General features: G+C 27.2%; 1 protein-coding gene across 1 annotated transcript; it reads right to left on the reverse strand.

Moving 5' to 3' along the window:
* Nucleotides 1-15,633: 15,633 nt before the first annotated feature.
* On the reverse strand, nt 15,634-25,099 carry LOC123268218 (serine--tRNA ligase, cytoplasmic-like). Its single transcript, XM_044733142.1, is given in 4 exon segments — nt 15,634-15,980; nt 18,179-18,719; nt 18,722-18,935; nt 24,545-25,099. Coding segments are annotated over 4 exon segments (1,473 nt in total). The 5' UTR covers nt 25,007-25,099; the 3' UTR covers nt 15,634-15,724.
* Between the last annotated feature and the right edge of the window lie 1,825 nt (nt 25,100-26,924).

Consider the following 26,924-nt stretch of genomic DNA (forward strand, 5'->3'; position numbering starts at 1 on the left):
ATTAAACGTCGCGCTAGATTTGTTAGGTAGATAGATAGATAGATAAAAAATTTATTTAGCTCTGGAACCTAAGCTCCCTCAAAGCCATCAATATTTAAATTACATTGGTTTACATAGGTTACAAGATTACTTAACTAATTAAAGGTTTACAATTAGATTTAATTTTAAATGTAATAAAATCCAAATAGATCATTTAATACAAACAAATAACTTAATTTAAAGTCATAATAATTCTACAAGAAAAAATATTTAAATAAGATGAAAAATAAAGATTGCAATTGTTTATTGTCATGTTCAAAAAAGTGATTGAAGCAAGCATTTTTAAATTCAACTAAATTATCTACAGCCACAGTCTCAGCTGGCAGGGCATTCCAGATACGTATGCCATGAATTAAGAATGAATTATCATACATGACACAATTAGCCTGCGGTATACGAAGATAGTCTTGTCGGACATCACCTCTACGCAGTGCTACAGGCAAAAAGTCTAGTTTTGTGGCGAATAGCTGCCGATAATTTAGTCGAATTTCCTTATAAATCAGACAAGCAATGAAATAGTTTCTTCTCGCTGCAACCTTTAGCCAACCTAACTTTTTGAAATATGGAGTAACATGTTCATATTTTGGTACTTTATATATAAATCTAACACATGAATTCAATTTACGCTGTATCTTTAATAATAATTTGTTTGACATATTCGTATACGCCGCACAACAACAATCAAAGAGAGGAATTATTAAAGTAGATCGACAAATGCAAGTTTTGATACCCCGGATTTGGACTATATTAAAATTTTTAATAATTTCATTTCTTCACAACTTCAATTAAGAATAAATACAATCCTTAAAATTCTAAAATGAAAATTTCCCAATTTTTACGATTAAAAATTAACCAAGACAGGACGGAAAATGTTAATGGATGTTACAGAAAGGAAAATTGAAGAAATGGTAACAATTACTGCAAACAAAAATTACAAAAAAGCCATTTATTATAATTTTGATTACACAGGAAAAAAATAAACTTGAATCAAGTAAATAATTTTGAAGAACTTGATTTTCTTGATTTAAATAGACAAATTGTTAAACTAAAAAATTTATCTTGGCTTAAGTAAATCTCACTTGATTAAAGAATTTATCGTCTTGATTAAAGGCAATGAACTTCTTCAAAATTATTTTCTCGGTTCAAGAATCTTTCTCTTGATTAAAACTACTTTTTTTTTCAGTGTACAATCAAAATTAATATTCTTCACCTTATCCAATCTTAATATCAAACAATAACAATATTCGTCTTTTTGGCTACATAAAAAATCATAATACTTTTATTAGGATCAATTTTTCGGGGATCCAACGTCGCGCTAGATTCGTTACGAAACGACAAAAATAATTTTTTATACCTCCGATTTTTATTTCCATCATCTTCAACACGATCTATTTGATTGACATGAATCTGATGATTCACATTTTTCACCACGACCAATTTATCGGGATTGAACTTTTTGCAGGAGATAGTCAACCATTCTTTGTCGGGAAATGATAGATTAAAGTCTTTCACTACCGTCTTTGATTCATTATCATCACCATCACTATCTTCATCTCCCCTGGGTTCAATAACTTGAACAACACTCGGCATATCAACATCCGACTTAGGAATCCGATCAGGCTCTTGCCAAATATATATACTTCCATTTTCATGTCGGAAGTTAATCACCGAGTCCGGGTTGATGAACATCAAGTGAAGTATAAGCGTAACTGTGTCTGGTTTAATAACTTGTAAGTTTATCTGATTAAAAGATGAACTAGCGTTGAATGATTCTTCAGATGTTCCGTTTTGCGTTACCTCCAACAATTCATTTTTATAAGACACTTTAACCAGTTTCTTCAAAATTAATTCTTTTGGATCCACCTTCATTGTATAATTACTTCCAATTATTTGATGAAGAATACTCAATTTAGGTTGCGCACTTGTTTCATTAATAATTGACTCATTAATTTCCGGCTCTTCAATATTTGACTCATTAATTTTTGACTCATTAATTTTCGGCTCTTCAATATTTGGCTCATTAATATTTGACTCATTAATTTTTGACTCATTAATTTTCGGCTCTTCAATATTTGACTCATTAATTTTTGGCTCATTAATTTTTGTCTCATTAATTTTCGGCTCTTCAATATTTGACTCATTAATTTTTGGCTCATTAATTTTTGACTCATTAATTTTCGGCTCTTCAGACACTCGCCTAGAATTGTCATTAACATTAATTTTGAAATCTAAATCAATAGTAATTGGATAAAACAAAATAGAATTTGAACCAGAATTCACAATTCGTGAATTATTGAACCCATTTGCTCTAGATATTTTTTGATGTGGAGTGTTTAATGTTTCTACTTTAGTATTATTATTCCCATTAATATTAATCCAAAAAGTTTGTTTGAGGTTCAATTCTGGCAGTGCCATCAATATTTCTCTATCAAAACTTGAATTACCCAATTTATCCAGAACAGATTCAGGCATTTCTGGTTTTGGAGTTGGTTTTATAACTTTAACAATATCCGGCCGATTGATATGTCTTTTTGGAATTCGATCCGACCCCTGCCAAACATAAATCGTCCGATTTTCATGCAGAATTCTAATCCTATCCTCTGGAGTAATTCTTGCAGGATATAACAGTAATTTATTAACATCCGAAGAAACTACCGTCGTATTTTTGTGCTTGTACCTTATATTGTTCCTCGTTTCTTCAGGAGCACCCAATTGGGTTACATTAAGCTGGTTATCACAAAAAGATATCCAAACTAACTTCTTCAAATTGAATTCTTGAGGAAATATTTCTGCAATTTCCCCGGAGTCAAAAAAAGCATCAAATTCAAGATCTGGGGCAATTTCTTGATTAATTTCAGGCTTATTGATACTATCACTAAGTTTTAAATCGGGTGAATTAATTTCTTTTTTTTCGTGAACATTAATTTGTCTTTCCTTACGATTAACCAACACTTTTCCATCAGAATTCATTTCTAGCGGCTTTTTAATTAATTTTTCAGTAATTAATTCCACAATTTCCAGCGTCTCAACACTATCCTCCGGTATTTGATCAGATTTTCCCGTCCAAACAATTATTTTTCCATTTTTATGGAGTATATTAATCTTCTTTTCCGGAGAAAGTCTTGCAGGATGCAATAATAATTTGTTTTTATCAGAAGTTACAGTTTGTAATTTTTCTACTGAAGATAAATTAGGATTAATTTCTTCTGGTGTCTCTTTTTGAGTTAAAACAAGTTTATTATTTTCAAAAAATATTAATACTAATTTTTTCTGGTTGAATTCAGTGGGCAGTATCGAAATAGTCTCTTCAGAATCTAAGCTATTGTTGAATTCAGTAACTAATTTTGTAGAATTAATTTCTTCTCCTTGATAAACGTGAATTTTGCCGTCGCTATGATAAACAATAACTTTTTCTTCGGGATTAATTTCTGCTGGAATAAGTATTAATGTCTCAGTATCGGGTACAATTTTTTGCAAATATTTTTTTTCACCAACATAAGATTCACTTGCAGTGAATGTGTTTTGTTGAGTTATGATTAATTTGTCGTGGTAATAAATTTTAATCTGGCGATCTGGGGTCATTTCTTCTACGAAGAACTCTAATTTTATTCCATCGTCGATTATGTCTCTGTAGTAGTAGTCTTCCACGAGCTTTAAATGAAAATTAATTTATAAAAAATGTAATTAATTTTATTTATCAATTTACTTACCGATTCCGCAAACGCTATAAAAAATAACACCCATATTACACTTATATTAAATTTACTCATTTTTCGAGCATTCATTGTTAGTTGATAAATACAATTGACAATTAATAGTTCATCATACAATATATATATATATATATAATGCAGTAATGACCTAAAAAGAAGTGAACAGTAGATAATAATTAGTTGACCCATAGGACAAAGGAAACTTTTTAATGGAATAATGATAAGTCATTAATCGAATCTATAAAAGTAAAATATAATAGAAGGAGGTCACTTGTACCACTCAACTTAAAAAATCGAAAAATTAAAAAAATAATACATGCTCTTAGAATTAGATTCTATGTTAAACTCGGATATGATCAAAATTTGAAATCATTGCGATTAATAAATTTTGAAAAATACAGATTTTCTTATTTTTAGGCATGTAAACTTTTTTTTCGGCTGGTGACAAATTGTTTAATAATATTTCAATTTTTGAATTAATTGATAAAGTTTGAATTGTAGTAGTTGTATATATTTATACTTTATAATCCTCAACTTTGTTTATAGTGATATAATAGTTTATTTATTTATTATTTACTATTAATTGTTATAAAATTATATGGGGTCAATTGAACCAGCAGTCCCGGGGACGATTGAACCATACGGAGAAGCATGGGACATGCGCGCGCATCTTGAATCTACGTGAAAAATACTCAGGGAAATAACCTAACAATTTGATAAACTATAATGTTAAAATATTATCATGATAATAAAACGAAAAAACAGGATACGCCCTTATGGTTTTAGAAAAATGTTTTCTTAAAACCATAAGGGCGTATCACAAAAAAAAAATTGTTTTTCGATTTTTCCATATATGTTAATGTTTTCAATATTATCACATTGATTGGAGCAAAAAAAAATTTTTAATACGCCCTTATGGTTCTGCAGAACCATAAGGGCGTATATTTTGAGATACACCCTTATAGTTTTAGTAACGCGATTTAATATATTATCTGTGACATGTCAAAAGGCTATTTCGTAAAAACCTTGGTTTCATTACCAGTACTTTAATTAATTTTCTTAATGATACTTTAAGTCCATTAAAATACTTTTAGGCTTGAGCGATAAAATGTATTATTTGTAAATTGATATTTAATTAGATACCTGAAAAATACCGCGAGAAATTTTTCCGTCAAACCCGAAACAAAATTAATCAATTTTTTATTAAAAAATTGCTTATTTTTTCTAAAATAATTTTTTCTCTCCGTGAATTACTCAAGTATTTACAGTTATTAAAAATTTATTTTGTACATTAATTATTTAATATAAAAATAATGTAACTTTACTGAATATTATTGTCAACTGAAGAGGAGAGGGTCAATTGAACTAAAAAAAGTTTAGCAATTTTTTATTCGAATTAAAACTAAATGATAATTTTTTTTTTTTGGAATGGTTAAGTCTACTATCATTATCAATAAATTAATCAATAAACAATGTGAATTTTAAAAAATTATTAATATCCAAATGCGCCTACTGGTTCAATTGACCCCCGCTCGGGGGCAATTCAACCAATAATATTTAAAACTCAAACCCTAACTTTTAATAAATGATATATTAATTGTTACTTGCTAATATTACTATTGGACATTTTTAATGCACAGATATTATATTAAATAAATTAAAAATCAATTTAAAAATAATTTTCATTATAAATTTAGTTCATCAAATTGTTAGGTTATTTCCCTGAGTATTTTTCACGTAGAGTCAAGATGCGCGCGCATGTCCCATGCTTCTCCGTATGGTTCAATCGTCCCCGGGACTGCTGGTTCAATTGACCCTTATATAATTTTATAACAATTAATAGTAAATAATAAATAAATAAACTATTATATCACGATAAACAAGGTTGAGGATTATAAAGTATAAGTATATACAACTACTACAATTCAAACTTTATCAATTAATTCAAAAATTGGAATATTATTAAACAATTTGTCACCAGCTGAAAAAAAAGTTTACATGCCTAAAAATAAGAAAATCTCAATTTTTTAAAATTTATTAATCGCAATGATTTCAAATTTTGATCATATCCGAGTTTAACATAGAATCTAATTCTAAGAGCATGTATTATTTTTTTAATTTTTTCGATTTTTTAAGTTGAGTGGTACAAGTGACCTCCTTCTCTTATATTTTACTTTTATAGATTCGATTAATGATTTATCATTATTCCATTAAAAGTTTTCCTTTGTCCTATGGGTCAACTAATTATTATCTACTGTTCACTTCTTTTTAGGTCATTACTGCATTATATCTATATATTGTATGATGCACTATTAATTGTCAATTGTATTTATCAACTAACAATGAATGCTCGAAAAATTAGTAAATTTAATATAAGTGTAATATGGGTGTTATTTTTTATAGCGTTTGCGGAATCGGTAAGTAAATTAATAAATAAAATTAATTACATTTTTTATAAATTAATTTTTATTTAAAGCTCATGGAAGACTACTACTACAGAGACATAATCGACGATGGAATAAAATTAGAGTTCTTCGTAGAAGAAATGACCCCAGATCGCCAGATTAAAATTTATTACCACGACAAATTAATCATAACTCAACAAAACACATTCACTGCAAGTGAATCTTATGTTGGTGAAAAAAAATATTTGCAAAAAATTGTACCCGATACTGAGACATTAATACTTATTCCAGCAGAAATTAATCCCGAAGAAAAAGTTATTGTTTATCATAGCGACGGCAAAATTCACGTTTATCAAGGAGAAGAAATTAATTCTACAAAATTAGTTACTGAATTCAACAATAGCTTAGATTCTGAAGAGACTATTTCGATACTGCCCACTGAATTCAACCAGAAAAAATTAGTATTAATATTTTTTGAAAATAATAAACTTGTTTTAACTCAAAAAGAGACACCAGAAGAAATTAATCCTAATTTATCTTCAGTAGAAAAATTACAAACTGTAACTTCTGATAAAAACAAATTATTATTGCATCCTGCAAGACTTTCTCCGGAAAAGAAGATTAATATACTCCATAAAAATGGAAAAATAATTGTTTGGACGGGAAAATCTGATCAAATACCGGAGGATAGTGTTGAGACGCTGGAAATTGTGGAATTAATTACTGAAAAATTAATTAAAAAGCCGCTAGAAATGAATTCTGATGGAAAAGTGTTGGTTAATCGTAAGGAAAGACAAATTAATGTTCATGAAATAGAAGAAATTAATTCACCCGATTTAAAACTTAGTGATAGTATCAATAAGCCTGAAATTAATCAAGAAATTGCACCAGATCTTGAATTTGATGCTTTTTTTGACTCCGGGGAAATTGCAGAAATATTTCCTCAAGAATTCAATTTGAAGAAGTTAGTTTGGATATTTTTTTGTGATAACCAGCTTAATGTAACCCAATTGGGTGCTCCTGAAGAAACGAGGAACAATATAAGGTACAAGCACAAAAATACGACGGTAGTTTCTTCGGATGTTAATAAATTACTGTTATATCCTGCAAGAATTACTCCAGAGGATAGGATTAGAATTCTGCATGAAAATCGGACGATTTATGTTTGGCAGGGGTCGGATCGAATTCCAAAAAGACATATCAATCGGCCGGATATTTTTAAAGTTATAAAACCAACTCCAAAACCAGAAAAGCCTGAATCTGTTCTGGATAAATTGGGTAATTCAAGTTTTGATAGAGAAATATTGATGGCACTGCCAGAATTGAACCTCAAACAAACTTTTTGGATTAATATTAATGGGAATAATAATACTAAAGTAGAAACATTAAACACTCCACATCAAAAAATATCTAGAGCAAATGGGTTCAATAATTCACGAATTGTAAAATCTGGTTCAAATTCTATTGTGTTTTATCCAATTACTATTGACTTAGATTTCAAAATTAATGTTAATGACAATTCTAGAGTGTCTGAAGAGCCGAAAATTAATAAGTCAAAAATTAATGAGCCAAAAATTAATGAGTTAAATATTAATAAGCCGAAAATTGATGAGTCAAAAATTAATGAGCTGAAAATTAATGAGTTAAATATTAATGAACCAAAAATTAATGAGTCAAATATTAATAAGCCAAAAATTAATGAGTCAAATATTGAAGAGCCGAAAATTAATGAGACAAAAATTAATGAGCCAAAAATTAATGAGTCAAATATTAAAGAGCCGAAAATTAATGAGACAAAAATTAATGAGCTGAAAATTAATGAGTCAAAGATTAATGAGTCAAATATTAATGAGCCAAATATTGAAGAGCCGAAAATTAATGAGACAAAAATTAATGAGTTAAATATTAATGAGCCAAATATTGAAGAGCCAAAAATTAATGAGTCAAATATTGAAGAGCCGGAAATTAATGAGTCAATTATTAATGAGCAAAAAATTAATGAGTCAAATATTGAGTCAATATTAATTCAAATATTGAGTCAAATATTAAAAGCCATAAATTAATGAGACAAAAATTAACGACTTAAATATTAATGAGCCAAAAATTAATGAGTCAAATATTGAAGAGCCGAAAATTACTGAGCCAAAAATTAATGAGTTGAATATTAATGAGTCAAAAATTAATGAAACAAATGAAATAAGTGCGCAACCTAAATTGAGTATTCTTCATCAAATAATTGCAAGTAATTATACAATGAAGGTGGATCCAAAAGAGTTAATTTTGAAGAAACTGATGAACTCGAAAAATTGATCCTAATAAAATTATTAGGATTTTTTACGTAGCCGAAATGACGCATATTGTTATTGTTTGATATTAAGATTGGATAAGGTGAAGAATATTAATTTTGATTGTACACTGAAAAAAAAGTAGTTTTAATCAAGAGAAAGATTCTTGAACCGAGAAAATAATTTTGAAGAAGTTCATTGCCTTTAAACAAGACGATAAATTCTTTAATCAAGTGAGATTTACTTAAGCCAAGATAAATTTTTTAGTTTAACAATTTGTCTATTTAAATCAAGAAAATCAAGTTCTTCAAAATTATTTACTTGATTCAAGTTTATTTTTTTCTGTGTAATCAAAATTATAATAAATGGCTTTTTTGTAATTTTTGTTTGCAGTAATTGTTACCATTTCTTCAATTTTCCTTTCTGTAACATCCATTAACATTTTCCGTCCTGTCTTGGTTAATTTTTAATCGTAAAAATTGGGAAATTTTTATTTTAGAATTTTAAGGATTGTATTTATTCTTAATTGAAGTTGTGAAGAAATGAAATTATTAAAAATTTTAATATAGTCCAAACTGGGTATCAAAACTTGCATGTGTCGATCTACTTTAATAATTCCTCTCTTTGATTGTTGTTGTGCGGCGTATACGAATATGTCAAACAAATTATTATTAAAGATACAGCGTAAATTGAATTCATGTGTTAGATTTATATATAAAGTACCAAAATATGAACATGTTACTCCATATTTCAAAAAGTTAGGTTGGCTAAAGGTTGCAGCGAGAAGAAACTATTTCATTGCTTGTCTGATTTATAAGGAAATTCGACTAAATTATCGGCAGCTATTCGCCACAAAACTAGACTTTTTGCCTGTAGCACTGCGTAGAGGTGATGTCCGACAAGACTATCTTCGTATACCGCAGGCTAATTGTGTCATGTATGATAATTCATTCTTAATTCATGGCATACGTATCTGGAATGCACTGCCAGCTGAGACTGTGGCTGTAGATAATTTGGTTGAATTTAAAAATGCTTGCTTCAATCACTTTTTTGAACATGACAATAAACAATTGCAATCTTTATTTTTCATCTTATTTAAATATTTTTTCTTGTAGAATTATTATGACTTTAAATTAAGTTATTTGTTTGTATTAAATAATCTATTTGGATTTTATTACATTTAAAATTAAATCTAATTGTAAACCTTTAATTAGTTAAGTAATCTTGTAACCTATGTAAACCAATGTAATTTAAATATTGATGGCTTTGAGGGAGCTTAGGTTCCAGAGCCAAATAAATTTTTTATCTATCTATCTATCTACCTAACAAATCTAGCGCGACGTTTAATCCGCGAAAAGTTGATCCTAGTAAAATGATTATTATTAATTATATTAAGAAGAAAACGCATATAAATACTGCTTCAAATTATGATTGAAAAAATGAAGAAAATTTATTTGAATTGTAATAAAAATGATAATAACCAATTTTGTAATTTATATCTACCGTAATTGTTACTTTTTTTTTTACTTTACCTTTTTGTAACATCCATAAATATTTTCCTTGCTTATTTTTTAGAGTAAAAATTGGAAAATTCTAATTTTAGATTGTTTTGAAAAAATCTTTAAAATCTTAATAGCGCCTAAATTAATTTCTAATTACGTTATCTCAAAAATGTCAGAAGGCTATTTTGTTAAGAGCTTCGTTTGATTGATAGTATTAATCAATTTCGTTAATGACAAGGCTATTAAACCATCACTTTTAAACCTGAGCGATAAAAATTCAATGTTTATATTAATTTATATTTAATTATTGAGATGATATAAAATGTCTAATTTAATCAAACAATTTACAATAAATTCAATAAAAAATTTTTGAATATTAATAAATTAGAAAAAAAATTAAAATGAATATCTAATTAAAAAATTCTTTGGAGAAATATAAATTATTCCTTTGATAAACTTTATCATTGACCTATCATTAATTTAATGACAAAAAAATACCAATTTTTCTTTATCTTCAAATTCTTCTTTATAATATTTGTTAATTAGTATCTATTATTATTATTATTATTATCGGTCTTATTGAAATTTATGATTATTATTGAACCTGACAATGATTTTTCTAGGTCATACTTTCAATATATAATGAGTATATGAGTAGAAGTAATTAATTGTATTCATCAACAAGTGTCACAATGAAGACCGTAAAAATAAGTAAGTTATTAATTTATTTTTTGAAAAAGAAATTGATAATTAATTTAAATTTTTCTTTGCAGACAATTTCAGCATGAAGCTGTAGGTGGTACTGAGTATCTTGGCGGTTGTTCAATCGGTAAGTTAATTCTACATTAAAAATATAAAAAAAAAATGCTTCTAAAAATTTCCACTGATAATTTTTTTTAATTTTCACATGTGGAATTTTTAATTTAATTTTTTCATAATTTTATTGTTATAAAATTCTAAAAAAATTTCTAATAAGTGTCATTAAAAAAAAAGTATTTTTCTTCCTAGAATACAAAGTTAGAGCGAGTTATATTTACAGTAAAAATACGTATTCTTCCTGTAAGAAAACTTGTATAGTCTTGACAGAAATACCAACTTTAATACCCAAGATTACTCCATGCGCTTAATACCCCACCAAAAGTAATAGTCAAGCCATAATATTCTTCAATTTTACTTTCTGTTGGTAATTGTTATCTAAAAGAGCAGCTGTTTGTTTAAAAATTGTTAAACGTTAAACAAAATGTGTCTTTACACAGTTATCAAAATGTTCGTTAATATTTATAAATTACTATCCGGAATTATTTTAAGTTGATTGATAAAAAAATAAAATAGCGGGTGATTGTTCGAAGATATGTGTCACTTGTCAAGAGGTTAAGTTTGCTTTATTTTAAATTAGGTATTTTGGTGAGAGTAAAAGCAAGTTTTGCTAGAGAAGAAATAGGTAGAGAAGGGGATCGATTGAACCACTCGACTTAAAAAATCGAAAAAATGCATCAGCTCTTAGAATTAGATTCTATGTTAAACTCGGATATGATCAAAATTTGAAATCATTGCGATTAATAAATTTTGAAAAATTGAGATTTTCTTATTTTTAGGCATGTAAACTTTTTTTTCGGCTGGTGACAAATTGTTTAATAATATTTCAATTTTTGAATTAATTGATAAAGTTTGAATTGTAGTAGTTGTATATACTTATACTTTATAATCCTCAACTTTGTTTATAGTGATATAATAGTTTATTTATTTATTATTTACTATTAATTGTTATAAAATTATATGGGGTCAATTGAACCAGCAGTCCCGGGGACGATTAAACCATACGGAGAAGCATGGGACATGCGCTTGCATCTTGACTCTACGTGAAAAATACTCAGGGAAATAACCTAACAATTTGATGAACTAAATTTATAATGAAAATTATTTTTAAATTGATTTTTAATTTATTTAATATAATATCTGTGCATTAAAAATGTGCAATAGTAATATTAGCAAGTATCAATTAATATATTATTTATTAAAAGTTAGGGTTTGAGTTTTAAATATTATTGGTTGAATTGCCCCCGAGCGGGGGTCAATTGAACCAATAGGCGCGTTTGGATATTAATAATTTTTAAAAATTCACATTGTTTATTGACTAATTTATTGATAATGATAGTAGACTTAACCATTCCAAAAAAAAAAATTATCATTTAGTTTTAATTCGAATAAAAAATTGCTAAACTTTTTTTAGTTCAATTGACCCTCTTCCTCTTCAGTTGACAATAATATTCAGTAAAGTTACATTATTTTTATATTAAATAATTAATGTACAAAATAAATTTTTAATAACTGTAAATACTTGAGTAATTCATGGAGAAAAAAAATTATTTTAGAAAAAATAAGCAATTTTTAAATAAGAAATTGATTAATTTTGTTTCGGGTTTGACGGATAAATTTCTCGCGGTATTTTTCAGATATCTAATTAAATATCAATTTACAAATAATACATTTTATCGCTCAAGCCTAAAAGTATTTTAATGGACTTAAAGTATCATTAATAAAATTAATTAAAGTACTGGTAATGAAACCACGGTTTTTACGAAATAGCCTTTTGACATGTCACAGATAATATATTAAATCGCGTTACTAAAACTATAAGGGCGTATCTCAAAATATACGCTTTTATGGTTCTGCAGAACCATAAGGGCGTATAAAAAATTTTTTTTTGCTCCAATCAATGTGATAATATTGAAAACATTAACATATATGGAAAAATCGAAAAAAAAATTTTTTTTTTGTGATACGCCCTTATGGTTTTAAGAAAACATTTTTCTAAAACCATAAGGGCGTATCCTATTTTTTCGGTTTATTATCAATTATAGGTCGGAGTAAGAAAAAAAATTGCAAAGGTGATAGAAATTATCACTCCATAACTTAATTTATATCAACAAATATTTATTTGAGTGAAAAAACGAATGAAAAATTAAGAAAAAATAAATTCATAACAACTTGAGAACAATCGGTATGTCTTCAAGTTAATAAAATTAGCCTCAAAGTTTTTCAAAATTGATTTTTTTTTACTTCAGATCTATTTACAATTAACAAAAGAGTTTTGTAAGCCATTTAGAACTGTAATTTTAAAAAAGTCAATCAAAAAAAACTTTGTTCTTGAGAATTGTTATGATTCTTCAATACCAATATCTTGAAGCAAGTTTGACGATCTAAATCATTTTTGTACATCAGGCACTGTCCCACAAAATATCATCAGTATTATCAAAGTTTAATTTTCAGCCATGGTCATAGTTTATAAATTTTTTTGTCATTATCTAGTTAAATAAAAAATTAAGAAATCTTTTTTTTTACTGTTATAATCTTAGACACAGATGATCCTGATGATAGAGATGGCATTGGAGTAATAACTCTGATGAATTTATTTTTCCTGAATTTTTTATTAGTTTTCTCACTTAGATAAATATTTGTTGACATAAATCAAGTTGTGGAGTGATATTCTATTATCTTTACAATTTTTTTTCTCACTCTGACCCATAATTGATAATAAACCGAAAAAACAGGATACGCCCTTATGGTTTTAGAAAAATGTTTTCTTAAAACCATAAGGGCGTATCACAAAAAAAAATTTTTTTTTCGTTTTTTCCATAGATGTTAATATTTTCAACATTTTTACATTGATTGGAGCAAAAAAAATTTTTTTATACACCTTTATGGTTCTAGTAACGCGAAATATATTAATTAATTTTTTTAACTAAACATTTTTTTCTAGTATATGGGTGATTCTCTGTAAGGATATTTTTTGCTGTCCCAGGTATTTTTTTATAAGAAAAATTTTTATTTTGTTACTAAAAAAAATTTATTACGAAAGTAAAAAAACATTTCTATTTAGAGCATTGAAAACTAAAATGGAATAAATTTTGGTTTTTTTGCTATAAATTGGTAAACCACCAAAATAACAGTCCCCTGGGCTGTCCCATTCCCAAAATAAAACTTTAAGATTAAATTTTAAGTTATTCATCCATAATATATAATTTGGTCCATAATGTTTATAAACTTAATGAGTTAACTAACAATCTTCTTCAATAAAAAGTACCGAAAATTAATTTGTTTCATTAAATTCATTAAACCAAAGTTTGACCCAGGCATTTAAAGAACAGTCCCCTGCCAGAGGTTCAAAGCCAAAAAAAAAATCCAGCGTGTTATTTTACCCTTTGTAAGGTTTATAAGGACCTAACTAGCCTTGAGTTAATAACCATAGGGCTGTTAGCGCTTTATCGGCATTTTATTTAGTGTCAAAGCACCGTTTGTGCTGGAAATATGTGTCTGGGCCACTTCAAAACTCAGTCCCCTGGCGACTATTTTTATTTATAATTTATTTATAAAATTGGATCCATAAGTCTTAATATTATTCTAATTAATGTAATCATTCATTGAGAACTTGAAAAGTTGAATGCATTGAAATAGTTTGCTTGATTTTTCTCAATTTGATAAAAAAAAAAAAACAGTCCCCTGTGATGTTATATGGCAAAAGATACACAAATATCGAAAAAGCAAAAATTAATTTGGCTGTTTATTTATTATGATTAAGCTGATAGTTTTGTAGCCCTTGTTAATTAGGTAGATTTCTTTAGAAATCTAACTATTGTAGCCGGTCTCATGTCTTAATTTTAATAAAATTTTGTCATAATATGTTTTATTTCATCGAGTAATGTCGAAAAATAGCATTGGCTCAAAAGTTTATATATGTATTTATGTATGTATATATATATATATATATATATATATATATATATATATATATATATATATATATATATATATATATATATATATATATATATATATATGTGATATAACGCGCCATGTCAGCAGGATTGCGCCCACAGTTCTCAACCGATCTTTATGAAATTTTGTGGACTTATTCTATGGATCAATACCAAGATCAAGTTCGAAGATGAGCAAAATCGGCTGGTTAGTTTTCGAGTTGTGGGTGTTTGAAAATTTTTTCATTTTCAAAAATTTTGAATTTTGTATATTTTGTGAAAATAATTTTCCAGGTGTAAAAAAGATAAAATCTATCTAATTTATCTTAAACTTCAGTTTATTACCTTCAATTTAAACTATCATTTGTCTAGTTTTGATGATTTTTAATTAATTCTGTGACTTTGAAAATTTGAAAAAATTTTTCAATAATTGTGTTTCGGCCCTTTTTCTTCACATAATTTTTAAGCCGTAAAGATAGCTTAAATCTATCAAATTTTCGTTAAAATTCATATAATTATCTTCAATTTGAGCTATTTTTCGTCGCTTTTTTCAATTTATTTCGTAGTTGGAAAAATTAAAAAAATAAGAATAAATTAATTTTAGCTTTTATCGTCAAATGACTTTCATTTCTTACAAATCCTATTTGTTAGGTAGATGTCTTTGATTATATATTTGTTGTAGTCGGTCTCATATCGTTATTTGCAAAAATATAATGAAAAAAAAATTTTAGGACATGACCTAGTCAATTTGATTTTTTTAATTAAATGTTCAATGGATGAAATCTACCTATCCATGTCGGGTATGGCCGAATGGCGTTTTTTTTTTTTCTAATAAAATCAAAAATAATTTGGTCGGATAATTTTGTACAGATTTAAGACGTCCTTACAGAGAATCACCCATATAATTTTTATTGACTGCAATAAAACTAAATTTGTTAGTGAAATTATAAATTAATTTATTGAACTACATAAAAAAGCAGTTACAAAAATTAAATGCGAGATTTTTAATTAATTATAAATAGCGAATCACTTCGCCATGTTTTCTCGTTGTTTTTTCTGTTTCTTCGTCTCGGGTTTGTCAATAGGAGCGGGTTTGACAAAAGGAATCTCCTCGCGGTATTTTTCAGGCATCCAATATTTAAGCGCCGACGGAATTTTTATTCCCGTCTCCGTTTGGTTGACCTCCAAAATTGCGCAAATTACACGTGTTGTCGCACACATCGTTGCATTTAGCATGTGCACGTAATCAACAGCTGTGTTCATTTTTTTGGTCTGTCCATACCTGAAAAAAAAAAATATTTATTTGTTCAATTGATAAAATATTATTTTAAAATTACAAAACTATAAAATTATTTAATTAATAATAAATATAAATTATTTTTTTTAATTTTATTAAAAAATTCAGTGCAATAATTTATAAATATTTTTAAATTAATTGTAATTTAAGAAAAAAAAAAAATGTAAAAGAGGCATTTTTAAATTCTGTAAAGTTAAAATTTAAATTAAAAATAATTTTACATACATATTAATGTTTACTTTTGATAATCACAAGTAATCTTTCCAACAACTGCTGATAATTTATTCTATTATATTTAATATTATACTGAACTTTTTTTTTTAATGATTAATTATTATTTAAAGATGCATTACCAATAAATGGTATTATTTTTATGATATTTAAATTAGTAGTCACTTTACTATTTTAAAAATTATTTCAAACAAATAAATTTGTTACAGAAAATAGCATTTAAAATTTTTATGTAAATTTTGCTATAATTAATTTTCATATTTTTTTTATAAAAATAAAAAAAATTATTATTTATATAACTAGCAACCTTGCAGTCACTATGTGACTGCCGAGACATGTGAACTACAAATAAATAAAATTTTGCATTATTAAATAATTAATTTTGTTAAATTGCACTGTACTTTCTTAAATATTGATGTTTTTAAAGATATAAGCTCATCTTGATGTTACACTCATCAAGAGCTTTCATTTGAGTACCCACATGCATTTTTAATATATTTTTCAAATATACATATATATATAAATATATGAAAAATTGATGTTGGGACTCAAATGAAAGGTCTCGATGAGTGTAATGTCGGGGTGAGCTTATATATTTAAAAATGTCGATAGTATACAAGATACAAGGTCTTTACTAAATAATTACTTTTGTTAAATTGCACTGTATTTTCTTGAATATTGACATTTTTAAAGATATAAGCTCATCCCGATGTTACACTTATCAAGAGCTTTCATTTGAGTACCCACATGCATTTTTGATATATTTATGATATATACATATATAGTATATATATAAATATATGAAATATATAAAAATGTGATGTGGGTACTCAAATGAAAGGTCTCGATGAGTATAATGTCGGGATGAGCTTATATCTATGAAAATGTCAATAGTTGACAAAATACAGTGCCATTTCTTAACTACTGACATTTTTTAAGATATAAACTCATTTTGACGTTATACTCATCGAGACCTTTCATTTAAATACCCACATGACATTTTATATATATTTCATATAAGTGGTATTTGTAAAATATATAAATATATATATAAAATATATGAAAAATTAATGTGGGTACTCAAATAAAAGGTCTCGATGAGTGTAACATCGGGATGAGCTTATATTTTTAAAAATGTCAATAGTTCACAAAATACAATGTTATTACTTAACTACTGCCATTTTTTAAGATATAAACTCATTTCGATGTTACACTCATCGAGACCTTTCATTTAAGTACCCACATAGCATTTTATATATATTTCATATATATGGTATTTGTGAAATATATAAATATATAAAATATATGAAAAATTGATGTGGGTATTCAAATGGAAGGTCTCGATGAGTGTAACATCAGGAATAGCTTATATCTTTAAAAATGTCAATAGTTCACAAGATGCAATGTTATTTCTTAATTACTGACATTTTTTAAGATATAAGCTCACCTCGACATTACACACATCAAGAGCTTTCATTTGAGTATCCACATGCATATTTGATATATTTTTCATATATACATATATATAATATATATATTAATATACATATGTGTATATGTAGGATATATATAAGTATATAAAAAATTGATGTGGGTACTCAAATGAAAGGTCTCAATGAATGTAACATCAAAATGTACTTATATTTTTAAAAATGTCAATAATTCTCAAAATACAAGATCATTTCTTAATTACTGACATTTTTCAAGATATAAACTCATTTCGATGTTACGCTCATCGAGACCTTTAATTTAAGTACCCACATGCATTTTTGATATATTTTTCATGTATACATATATACATATATATAATACATATAAATATATAAAATATATGAAAAATTGATGTGGGTCCTCAAATGAAAGGTCTCGATGAATGTAGCATCAGGATGAGCTTATATCGTTAAAAATCTCAATATTTCTCAAGATACAAGGTAATTTCTTAATATAATTACCTAACAAGCAAACGCCTGGCTTGATAATCCAGACAATTACTGCAAGAAACAAGCTCTCTAAAAGCTTTAGATCCCGGAAACCAGGCTTCGAGGTCCAACTTTTTCGAAGCAGCGTGATTCAATGCCCCCGAAACAATATTAACAATCCTATAAGGAATCCCCAGCTCCTGATAAAACTCCTCTGCATTAGCAATCATCTCGTCCATCATCTCCCAAGATTTATTATCGTGCGGCGAGGTGAGGCAAAACTGCTCGACTTTATCAAACTGATGAACCCGGAAGATTCCTCGGGTGTTGCGACCATGAGAGCCGGCCTCTTTGCGGAAGCAAGTCGAGAACCCAGCGTACCTAATAGGCAACTCGCTCTCAGGGATCCACTCGTTGCGGTGAAAAGCCGCAATAGGCTGCTCCGAAGTAGCGATCAGATACTTCTCCTCGGTTTCTTCGCTGTCTCCGTCGCCTTTTCCGATCACCTTGTAGAGCTCTTCGTCAAATTGTGCCAGCTGGGCGACCTCCTGCATCGCGTCCTTCAGCATGAAAACGGAGTGTCCATAGGCTTGTACCCCTTAGCACTCAGTTTATTGATAGCCAGTTGGATCAGTGCGTGCTTTAAGTGTACTGCCGGACCGGTTAAGAAGTACCCTCGGCTTCCGGATACTGCTGCTCCTCTTTCGCCGTCCATTCCGTCGATCATCTGGATTAGGTCGAAGTGAGAGTATTTTTTTTCCGCTGTTGTGTCTCCGAATGTTCGCTCCACCTGGAATTTTTTTTTTTTTTAGTTAAATTGCACTGTACTTTCTTATCTATTGACGTTTTTGAAGATATAAGCTCATCACGATTTTACACTCATCAAGAGCTTTCATTTGAGTACCCACATGCATATTTGATATATTTTTCATATATACATATATATAATATATATAAATATAAAAAATATATGAAATATTGATGTGGGTACTCAAATTAAAGGTCTTGATGAGGGGAACATCGGGATGAGCTTATATCATTAAAAATGTCAATAGTTCGCAAGATACAAGGTAATTTCTTAATTATGTATTTAGAGATAGAGTATTTTACAAATTAATTATAAAAAAAAATGTTTTGTTAATTTTTACTTATAATTCTTGAATATGTAATTTTATTAAAATTTTATTTTTTATTCATATCATTCTCACCGATAGTCAATTTATTAAGAGTATTTAAGCTGCATTCGAAAATACTCTATTTCTAGATACATAATTAAGAAATGACTTAGTATCTCGTGAACTATTGACAATTTTGAAGATATAAGCTCATCTCGATGTTACAGTCATCGAGACCTTTCATTTGAGTACCCATATCAATTTTTCATATATATTATATATATATATATATATATATTTCACAAATACCATATATATAAAATATATGAAAAATGCCATGTGGGTATTTAAATGAAAGGTCTCAATGAGTTTAACATCGAAATGAGTTTATATTTTACAAAATGTCAATAATTAAGAAATGACCTTGTATTTTCAGAAATATTGACATTTTTAAAGATATAAGCTCATCCCGATGTTACACTCATCGAGACCTTTCATTTGAGTACCCATATCAATTTTTCATATATTTTTTATATTTATATATTTCACAAATACCATATATATAAAATATATGAAAAATGCCATGTGGGTATTTAAATGAAAGGTCTCAATGAGTTTAACATCGAAATGAGTTTATATTTTAAAAAATGTCAATAATTAAGAAATGACCTTGTATCTTGAGAAATATTGACATTATTAATAATATAAGCCAATCCCGATGTTACACTTATCGAGACCTTTCATTTGAGTACCCACATCAATTTTTCATATATTTTATATATTTATATATATATTATATCGCGTGACTAATGCAAAAAGGGCGCATAATTTTTTTTTTATTACCAATCGACTAGTTGACATATTCTTCGTCGAAAAATCAAGCATTGATTACCTAAAGCTAAAAGGGCGTATGACTAATTATGCGCCCTTTTAGCTTTAGGAATTTGAAAATTTTATGACCTAAAGCTAAAAGGGCTTATAAATTTTTTTTCTAAATTATTCATTAAAATGCTCATTTTTAGCCTAAAAATTAAAAAAAACGGTAGATTCAAACGAAAGAGACGTAGTCTAACTCAACATCCACTCTTTTAAAATAAAAATTAAAAATATTTTTAAAAAATTGCAAAATATGCGTGATTGTATTAATTTATTTTTTATTTGAAAATTATTTCAATCCCATTAGTTTTCAATTAATTTAATTATCCATTGCTTGTATAAAAATAGTTAAAAATTATTATTTTTTCAATATTGTTTAAGTTCTTAAAAACAGCCGATCCCCTCTTTTTCTCGCGTCACACTCACTGCAAGAAAAAGTACTATCCTCGGTGCATTTAAGATTATAAAGCTATTAAAGTTTTATGTTTTTCTTTTAAACAAATGACAATTTTGAAAAAAAACACCCTGCTATACGAAATAGATAATTATAAAATTTATTACGTAGCAGAGCGTTTTTTTCAAAATTTTTCTTTGTCTAGAAGAGAAATATGAAGCTGCAATCGTACGCGAAAAGAACAAGATGACATTAGATATCATCCCGGATTATACTGAGTAAAAAAAAATTTCAGATAGTAGTTAATATAATCCAGATTACAATGAGTATAATCCAGATATCACGCAGTATAATCTGGATTTTTTTAGCTACTTTCTGAAATTTTTTTTCACCACAGATATCACTGAGTATAATCTGGGATGATACCCAGTGTCATCTTGTTCTTTCCGTGTAGGGACCGGCTGTTAAGAAATTTTTTTTTTATTCATTAAACTTTTTTATTTTATGTCTTGTGAAGCTATTTATCAAAATTTTTTATAAAAACTTAAATTTTTTTTAGGTGCCCTTTTAGCATTAGGCACTACTTTTTTAAAAGCTAAAAGGGCGCATGTCTTGAGTTACGCCCTTTTAGCTTTAGGATACTCGAATTTTTTTTTTTACAGATCTTTGTGTTTTGAGCGATTTTAAGAAGAATGGCAAAAAAAATTTTTTTTATGCGCCCTTTTAGCATGGATCCCTACTAACCTGTAGCTATACGCCCTTTTTGCATTAGTCTCGCGATATATATGTATATATGAAAAATATATCAAAAATGCATGTGTGTACTCAAATGAAAGCTCTCGATGAATGTAACATCAAGATGAGCTTATATCTTTAAAATCGTCAATATTCAAGAAAGTACAGTGCAATTTAACAAAAGTCATTATTCAATAAAACAAAATTCTATTTATCTATAGTTCACAAGTCACGGCAGTCACATAAGTGCTAGTTTTTATTAATTATTTATTCATTAATTTATAACAAACAAAATTATTTAAAAAATTCCATCTTTAGAAGCTCTAAAAAACTATAAATGCAATTTTTGAAAATTAATTTTCCTAGACTTAGTTTATTACTAAAAAAATTTTTTTATTTCTTTTAGTTTTAATTTCTTTTTAGGTAGATTTCGTAGAAATCTATTTATTGCATTGGTCCTTGTGTCGGAATTAACACGGAATTTTGTCATTTTATCTCTTAAGTAGTCGAGTAAAGCTCAAAATTAGCATTGGTTCAAAAGTTTATATATTTATCTATATATATATATATATATACATATGTAATATAACGCGGCTTGTGGAAACGATAGTGTCTACAATTCTCAACGGATTTAGATGAAACTCGGTATACATATTATTTGGGTAATTACCTTGAACGAGTTCAAAGATGAGCAAAATCGGTCAATCAGTTTAGAAATGGCGGCCATTTAAAATTTTCAAAATAGTGAAAATCACGTCTTTGGTCACTTTATTGATGTATAACTTTTGATTGAACAGAGACAGCTAATTCTTGAAAAATTCATGTGATAGCTCATAAAATTACCTTTAATTTGACGTATATAACATTGACATTTTGACTATTTTCAGTTATTTTATCAAAGTTAAGAGTGCAACTGAACCATTTTCAGGTAATGTGTAGTACAACCGACTTATGAATGTTATTCTATCGAGAATTGTTAACAGACCCTAACGAAATTTAGTATATAGATTCCTAGGATAATTAGCTTGCATGAGCCATAAAATGAGAGAAATTCGTTAATAAGTTTAGAAATGGTAGCTCCTCAAAATTATCAAAATAGTGAAAATCATGTTTTCGGTGACTTCATTGATGTATAACTTTCGATTGAAAAGAGATTGCTAATTTTTGATAAATTTATGTGAAGCTCATGAAATCGCCTTCAATTTGACGTTTATAAAATTGACATTTTGACCATTTTTAGTTATTTTTTCAAATTTAAGAGTGCAATTGAACCATTTTTTAGGCAATGTGTAGTACAACCGACTTATGTACGTCGTTCTATCAAGAATTTCATTCAGTGAAATCTACCTTCTATTTCGGGTGTGACCGAATGGCGTTTTTAGTAGATTTTATAAAAATCTAACTATTGCAGCCGTCCTCATGGCGCAACTTTGAAAAAATTTAGTCGTTTTCTGACTCAGCTCGACAAACTGAGTCAGAAAATGTATATAGTTCAAAAGTTTATATATATATATATTTATATATATATATATATATATATATATATATATATATATATATATATATATATTTATACATGCATAAAAACGATTTTGTTAAAATAACAAAAGACGGGATAACTGAAAAATACGTTGTGGTAACAAATGAGTGTAGTTAAAAAGCAACAAATCCATTAGTTGCATTAACAAAATGTTTCAAGTTGTACTAACAAACCAGTTCGTTAAATCACAAAATCAATTTGTTGCTCTAACAAAATCATTTTGTTGCTGTCACAAAATGACTTTGTTGCTGCAATAAAATGATTTTGTTGCTGTTACAAAGTGATTTTATTGCAATAACAAAATTAATTTGTTGCCAAAATATTTTTCAAATCAGCTATAGCTGATTATAGCATATCTTTAAATGTATTCTTATAAAATTTACTGTAACAAATATATTTGTTACTTCAACAAATTCTCTTTGTTATTTTAATAGATTAATTTTGCTGTTTTAACAAAAAAATTTGTTATACCAACTAAAGTATTTTGTCGAATCAACTTAAAGATTTTGCTATAGTAACAAAATTGTTTTGTGGTTATAACATATCAATAACTTGTTATAACCTTAATTTTGTTATTTTAACATATAATTTGTTATCGCTATGTCAACAAATTCATTTGTTACCACAACATTTCTTAGGTTATTTTAACAAAATTTTTTTCTGCGTGTACGATATAACGCGGCTTGTCAGCACGATAGCGTTTTCAATTTATAACCGATTCTTCTCAAACTCAACATGCTTTATCTATCGATCAAGACCAAGGTTATGTTCGAAGATGAGCTTAATCGGGCAAGTAATTTGGAAATGACAGGATTTTGAAATTTTGAAAATCATAAAAATTGATGTTTTTACTACTTCAACTTGATATAATTAATGATCGAGACAAGATATCAAAATTCGGTAAAATGCATCGTAAAGCTCTTTTAATAAGCTTCAATTACCACTTCCACTACTCAGAAGTGGTAATAGCCTCAATATTACTCCTTTTAGAATTCGTTTAATGAAACAGTTTTACTGTTGCAGCCGTTTTAGAATTATTGTCTGCATCATAGCTTAATCATGATGTAAATTCAATAATTACGATAATGATTAGTCTTTCGTGTAATGTTTTCAGGTAATTCGTCAGTAAATATGTCACAAATTAGTTCTATATATTGTTTTCTTCAATTAAAATTTTATCCGGTTTCAAACATCTGATTGATTTGCAAATTGTTGTTCCTAAGCAGTTATTTAAAATTTAGTCATTTATAATTCAAATTTTATAATCTTTGCAATTCTTTGAGAAACTTTTTCTTCAAAAGTTAATTTTTTTTCAAAAATTTGTTCTAAATAGTTTTAAATTTATTATTGAATTTTGTTTTTAATTCATAAATAAGTTATACATTATTGGTATTATTATATTATTTTATTAAAAATCAATTTTCTTTATTTGAAAAATCTACTTCCATTTCGGCTGCCGAATGGCCTTTTTTTTTTTTTTTATTTATTTATTTATTTACTTATAATTAATTTTTTTAAATGCCAAGTTTGCTAACCTTAGCGTCATAATTTTTTAAATTTTGTTACGAATAAATAAAAAAAATAAATTTTATTTTTAAAATAGCACTTGCAATGTTTTTAAATTTCTAAATGTCAAATTTTTTCATTAAAATATTTTTATAATAATTGAATCATTATAAAACTCCAAAAAATTGGACAGCTGTTTCTTAATTAAAAATCATGAATAAAAAAATACATACCCGATTTTCATCTTCGTCATTGCTGACAGGAACAGTACCATCCAAATGATTGCCAACTTCCCTCAATGCAGAATTTCTCTCCAGCTCGACTTTTTCCAGCTCTTCCTGATTTTTAATGATAGCCTCGTCGATCAGGCTCCTGATTTTCTTGATCTTGAAGACTGTCAGCTCCCTGAGAATATCTGCATTGATGGCCTCCAAACCACTAACAACACTCTCGGGCAAAGTGTCATCATCTCCGATGGGTTCTTTTTTCTTCATTTTCTCTCCAATAATATTGGAGCACAAGTTTTTTAATTTATTATAATTGTCCGCACGATGACGGCATTGCCTCCAAGTTTTATCCTTATCAATCACCAGGTTAACCAAGCCGACATCCTTGAACCGCTTTCGCTGGTTTTCTCTCACCAGCTCGACATTGGCTCCTTTATCTTCACGAAATAAATCGAGGTCCAGCACCATTTGTATATTTTTTAATTTAACAGATTTATTTTTCGCGTATGCACGTGGTAAAAATTTTTTAGATAAAATGTCGCACCGTATGTAATAAAAATTAAAAAACTTTGCGACGTCGCTTGTGTTACTGCGCAGCTATTTCTGCGCATGCTAATGCGCAGCTTTTTCTGCGCAGGTTACTACGCATGCTTCTGCGCAGGCGCGAGAAAATTTTAAATTCAAAATTTTATTTAAAAAAAACAAATTAATTTTTTTTGTAAAAATTATTTTTTTTTTTAAATTATTAAAAATGAATTTTTTTGGTAAAAATAAAGTTTTTTTTTGTAAAAATTATTTTTTAAATTATTAAAAATGAATTTTTTTTTGGTAAAATAAGTTTTTGTAAAAATAATTTTTTTTTAATAAAAATAATTTTGTAAATTATTAAAAATAAATTTTTTTTTATAAAAATCATTTTTTTTTAAATAATTTTTTAAATTATTAAAAATAAATTTTTTTTGTAAAAATGAATTTTTTAAATTGAAATAAATATTATTTTTTACTAAAAAAATTAAAATAAATAAAAAAATTGCTTTTATAATTATTTACAATTTTAAAAAATTTTCTTTGCAATAATTTATTTAAAAACATTCAGATATTTTTACCAACTAAATAATCTTAAAAAATTTATCTAATTATTATTTAATGTAATTTTGCATTTTTTCTTTAAATTAAAATTTAATTATTTTTTGAATCAAACCTTAATGCGAAAAATTAAAAAATATAAAATGTGATTTATTTAAGTGAAAAGTGTACTAAATAAATAAATAAATAAAATACAAAGAAAAAATAAAATTTTACGGTTGATCCACTCGACAACTCTGCTCTTGAAAAGGATTCAATCCAATGGCAAACATTATTCGCGTATAAGATCGATTTCACGCTTCTAACGTATAGTAAACGCTCTTCGGATCTTGTATCCTTTTTAACTAAGATAAATACTTTTATTTTCTTTATATTTTATTTCTTTGAAGAGATATTAAATATTTTTTTCTGTCGATGATTAATAAATTTTTAAAGTAATTTAATTATAATAATAATTAATTATTAAATAATAAAATAGACTAATGTAGCGACATTAATAATGGGTTATTCATTTTTATTAACAAAATGTATGTATCATTTAACAATGAATAGATAATGATGATAATAATTCAAAAATCATGATCCATTTTATTTAATATCACCACAAACGATAATTTTATTCAAGAAGAATGTAAATTTTTATCTATTACAAATCATTTGAATAATGGTATATTATCATAATAAATAAAAAATCTCATTTGTATATTTTACATAAAACATCTTGAAGAAAAAAATTTGAGTGATATTTAAAGTTATCTTTCTCGCTTCAAAAAGTAGGACGTTATTTCGATTTGATTTTAAGGATAAAATAAAAAAAAATAATTTAGAAATTTTTGAATAGTTTAGTGAAGAAATTTACAAGAAATTTCTATAGAAAACGCAACGCCACCTGTTGATAATATTTTTAACTATGCACTGGGTTGGAAGGTTGGCGCAACGAGCAGAGAGTGTGTGCTGACGCACGAGGGCAGCAAGGAGGTATTTATTGTTTAGAAATAAATAAATTTAAGTAAGGTAAAAGACCCAATACCGGAACGACGAAGGGTACATGACTGGTTTTTATTACTTAAAAAATATTCAAATGGTTCATTAGTAATAATAATTCATCCAATCATATAGAATAAACATGTAGTTATACGAAAAATAATTAAATTTATCAATTTTGTCGAATTTAATATTAAAAAAAAAACATGTTTTTTGAAAAAGTCTAAAAGACCCAGTATTGGAACACCTTAAATGCCTAGTCCCAATACCGGAATATGGTTGACCCAATACCGGAACGATAAATAAAACTAATTTT

This window comes from Cotesia glomerata, linkage group LG6 (genome assembly GCF_020080835.1).
Source record: "Cotesia glomerata isolate CgM1 linkage group LG6, MPM_Cglom_v2.3, whole genome shotgun sequence".
Lineage (NCBI taxonomy): Eukaryota > Metazoa > Arthropoda > Insecta > Hymenoptera > Braconidae > Cotesia > Cotesia glomerata.